Source organism: Octopus bimaculoides, chromosome 29, assembly GCF_001194135.2.
Source record: "Octopus bimaculoides isolate UCB-OBI-ISO-001 chromosome 29, ASM119413v2, whole genome shotgun sequence".
Lineage (NCBI taxonomy): Eukaryota > Metazoa > Mollusca > Cephalopoda > Octopoda > Octopodidae > Octopus > Octopus bimaculoides.
In genome coordinates, this window is record NC_069009.1 from 8,243,223 (window position 1) to 8,247,042 (window position 3,820).

Sequence of the window (3,820 nt, forward strand, 5' to 3'; positions counted from 1 at the left end):
GTAATTGACTTCACCCCTACCCTAAAATTACTGGCCTAATGTCAAAATCTGAAATATTTAAAGATGGAGATCTGACAGAATCATTGGCATGATGGGTGAAATGCTTAGTGATATTTCATCAGTTTTCATTTCCTAATTGTGAAAGGAACATGTGGAAGGGTTAGACCCAGAAAGACATGGAACGAAGTGATGATAAAAGACCTTCAGATGTTGGACCTCACAGATGGGATGACAAGGGACTGAGACTCCTGGCAGTTTGCTGTGCTCCGCTTCAGCTGAGCAATCCTAATTTTGAGGGTTCATGGGTGCTGGTACCACATAAAAGCACCTATGCTGGTGCTATATATCACCCTTTTACTCTTCTACTTGTTTCAGTCATGTGACTGCGGCCATGCTGGAGCACCGCCTTTAGTTGAGAAAATCGACCCCAGGACTTATTCTTTGTAAGCCTAGTACTTATTCTATCAGTCTCTTTTGCCGAACCGCTAAGTTACGGGACGTAAACACACCACCATTGGTTGTCAAGCAATGGTGGTGGGGACAAACACGGACACACAAACATATACATACATATACGTATATATATATATATATATATATACATATATACGACGGGCTTCTTTCAGTTTCCGTCTACCAAATCCACTCACGAGGCTATAGTAGAAGACACTTGCCCAAGGTTCCACGCAGTAGGAATAAACCCAGAACCATGTGGTTGGTAAGCAAGCTACTTACCACACAGCCACTCCTGTATAACAACAACCACAAATTTACTTAGTTTCACATGTCTTCTCAAGCATGGCAAACCGCCCGTGTCGTCCTGTCTGTGAGGTCCAAAACCTGAAGATCCTTTCTCACCGCTTTGTTCCATGTCTTCCACAAGTCCCTTTCACAGTTAGAAAATGAAAACATATGAAATACCACAAAACAGGTGTAATCAACCCCAGTGCACAACTGGCATTTATTTTATTGACCACAAAAGGGTGGAAGGCAAAGTAGGCTTCAGCGGAATTTGAACTCAAGACATGAAGACAGATCTCTAAGCATTTCAGCCAACATGCTACTGGTTCTGCTAGCTTGCTATCTTAAGCATTACCGATATATTAACAGTATTGTGGTATGGTGTGTACACTCTATAAAGTGGCTGCCATTAAGGAGGGCATCCAGCTGTAGAAACCATGCCAAAACAGACATGGAATCTGGGCAGCTCATCCACTGGCCAGCTCCAAGTCAAACCGTCCAACCCATGCCAGCATGGAAAATAAATGATGATGATGATGATGATGATGATCATCATCATCATCATCATCTTCTTCTTCTTCTTCTTACTAAAGACTGGACTTTCCCTTAATGATCAAAATATAAAACTTTTTCTCCCTTGAAATGTATCCTTTTACTCCCTTGAAAGCTGCACCTCTTGCTACTCCAACATTCAACACACCCACCATCCCCACTGTCACTGCCCACTGCAGCCAGTGCTAACACCATCACCATCACCACCACCAACAACAACAACAACAATACCATAACAATACAGTGCCATTATCAAGCCATTATCTTCATCACCACTAACACCACTATCATCTCCACCACTAACACCACCCACAACTACAACAACCATCACACCGCTATGCCATCATTATCATCAACACCATCTCATCCCAAGCTTCCTCCACTTAACCACAACAATAATACATACCACCACCAACACCACCGCCAGATAGCACAACAACAAAGTACCACCACCACTAACAACAAAACCACCACCACAACAACAACAACAAGTTACCTATGCAGTAGAAATAATTCTTTCCCATTCCCAATTTTCCCTTCTCCTCTGGCGTTCCTTGACCATGTTGGCCCATGTAGATTTTCCCTCGACTGTCTAGGGAGCTTAGCAAACTTCCCAGCTCTTGGCCTTTTATAAACACATCATCGTCAGCACGGATGAAATATTCATATTTATCTGCAAGATTTTTGTACATATATTTCAACATTTCGAACATTTTGTGGTGTGGTGGGTAGACATTGTCTGGTGCTCGATTCAGCCGCACAATTGGCATCCCAACAGGAGCCAGATCTGTGCTGTTACCCACGAAGAAGATCACATCACCAGGGATGGATTTTAACCAGGTCATTTGAATTGCCCAGTCTCGGGTTTGGAAATATTGGGAATATGTCAAGATTCCAACCAGAACAAGTTTCTTCTTGGGACCTCGGTTGAATTGGAAATCTCCAAGTTCTTCTACAAAACGTTGTGGCTGAAATTTCGGACTGACCTGAAAAAGAATAACCAAAGAAGACATATTGAAAACTTGACTGAGAGTATTATGCTGTTATAGTAAACTGACCTACAATATAAATTAGTTGCTGGCAGGGACATTTTACATCGTTATGCAACCATAATATACTACCAAATATATTAAAGGCTTTATAAGTTAATACTGTGTCCTACATCTGTTAGCAGTGCGAATCAATCACTTCAAGTGCTAGCTCTAGTTTCTATAGAAAATCTGTAGAAATAACTTCAAAAAGTGATTGAATTGCACTGCTAACACAGGTAGGACACAGTATTGACTTATGAAGAGTTTTTTTTATATACTTTGTAATATATTATGGTTGCATAACGTAATACAGTGTCCTTACCAACAATCAATATGTACATACCAGTTGGCAGGAATGTTTTTAATATGTAAAATTGGTATATCCAATTGTGTTACACTGCTATGTTCTTTATTTTTACTATGCATAAATAGGGTGGAGGCGCGTGGCTTAGTGGTTAGGGTGTCAGCACCATGATTGTAAGATTGTGGTTTCGATTCCTAAACCGAGTGACGCATTGTGTTCTTGAGCAAAACACTTCATTTCATGTTGCTCCAGTTCCACTCAGCTGGCAAAAATGAGTAACGCTGCAATGGACTGGCGTCACATCTAGCTGGGGAACACATACACCATTGAAACCAGGAAACCAGGCCCATGAGCCTGGCTAGGCGTTAAAAGGGTGCATTTATTTGTGGAGGCACAATGGCCCGGTGGTTAAGGCAGCGGACTCGCGGTGGGGGGATCGCGGTTTCGATTTCCAGACCGGGTGTTGTGTGTGTTTATTGAGCGAAAACACCTAAAGCTCCACAAGGCTCCGGCAGGGGATAGGTGGCGACCCCTGTTGTATTCTTTTACCCCAACTTTCTCTCAATGTTTCTTGAGTGTCCCGTCCAGCTGGGGGGAACATATACACCATAGATACTGGGAAACCAGGCCCATGAGCCTGGCTAGGCTTTAAAAGGACGCATATATAAAAAATAAATGCATAAATAGGTAATAGGTGTATATGCATATTTCAGGAATTATTGCTCCATCTTTAGTATCACATCTATCCTGTTAACTATCCATGGACTAATTATTTAAATAGACGCTGAATTTTTTCCTCTTTTTTACTTTCTCTCCCCTTTTTCTTTTTTCCCACCTTTTCCTTGTTTTCTTTTCTTTGTCTTTCTTTTGTAAAAACTATTCTCTTTTACTCTTTTACTTGTTTCAGTCATTTGACTGCAGCCATGCTGGAGCACCACCTTTAGTCGAGCAAATCGACCCCAGGACTTATTCTTTGTAAGCCTAGTACTTATTCTATCGGTCTCTTTTGCCGAACTGCTAAGTTACAGGGACGTAAACACACCAGCATCGGTTGTCAAGTGATGTTGGTGGAACAAACACAGACACACAAACACACATATATATATACATATACATATATACAACAGGCTTCTTTCAGTTTCCGTCTACCAAATCCACTCACAAGGCTTTGGTCGGCCCGAGGCTATAGCAG

At 41.7% G+C, this 3,820-nt stretch overlaps 1 protein-coding gene across 5 annotated transcripts in view; it reads right to left on the reverse strand.

Annotated features, from left to right (window-relative positions):
• Nucleotides 1-3,820, reverse strand: part of LOC106881726 (chondroitin sulfate synthase 1) — a 65,016-nt gene that overhangs the window by 12,014 nt on the left and 49,182 nt on the right. For all 5 annotated transcript variants that reach the window (XM_052977950.1, XM_014932210.2, XM_052977951.1 and 2 more), the window contains one exon: nucleotides 1,790-2,279. In XM_052977950.1, coding sequence (XP_052833910.1) covers nucleotides 1,790-2,279 — 490 coding nt within the window. The remainder of the gene's footprint in view (nucleotides 1-1,789; nucleotides 2,280-3,820) is intronic.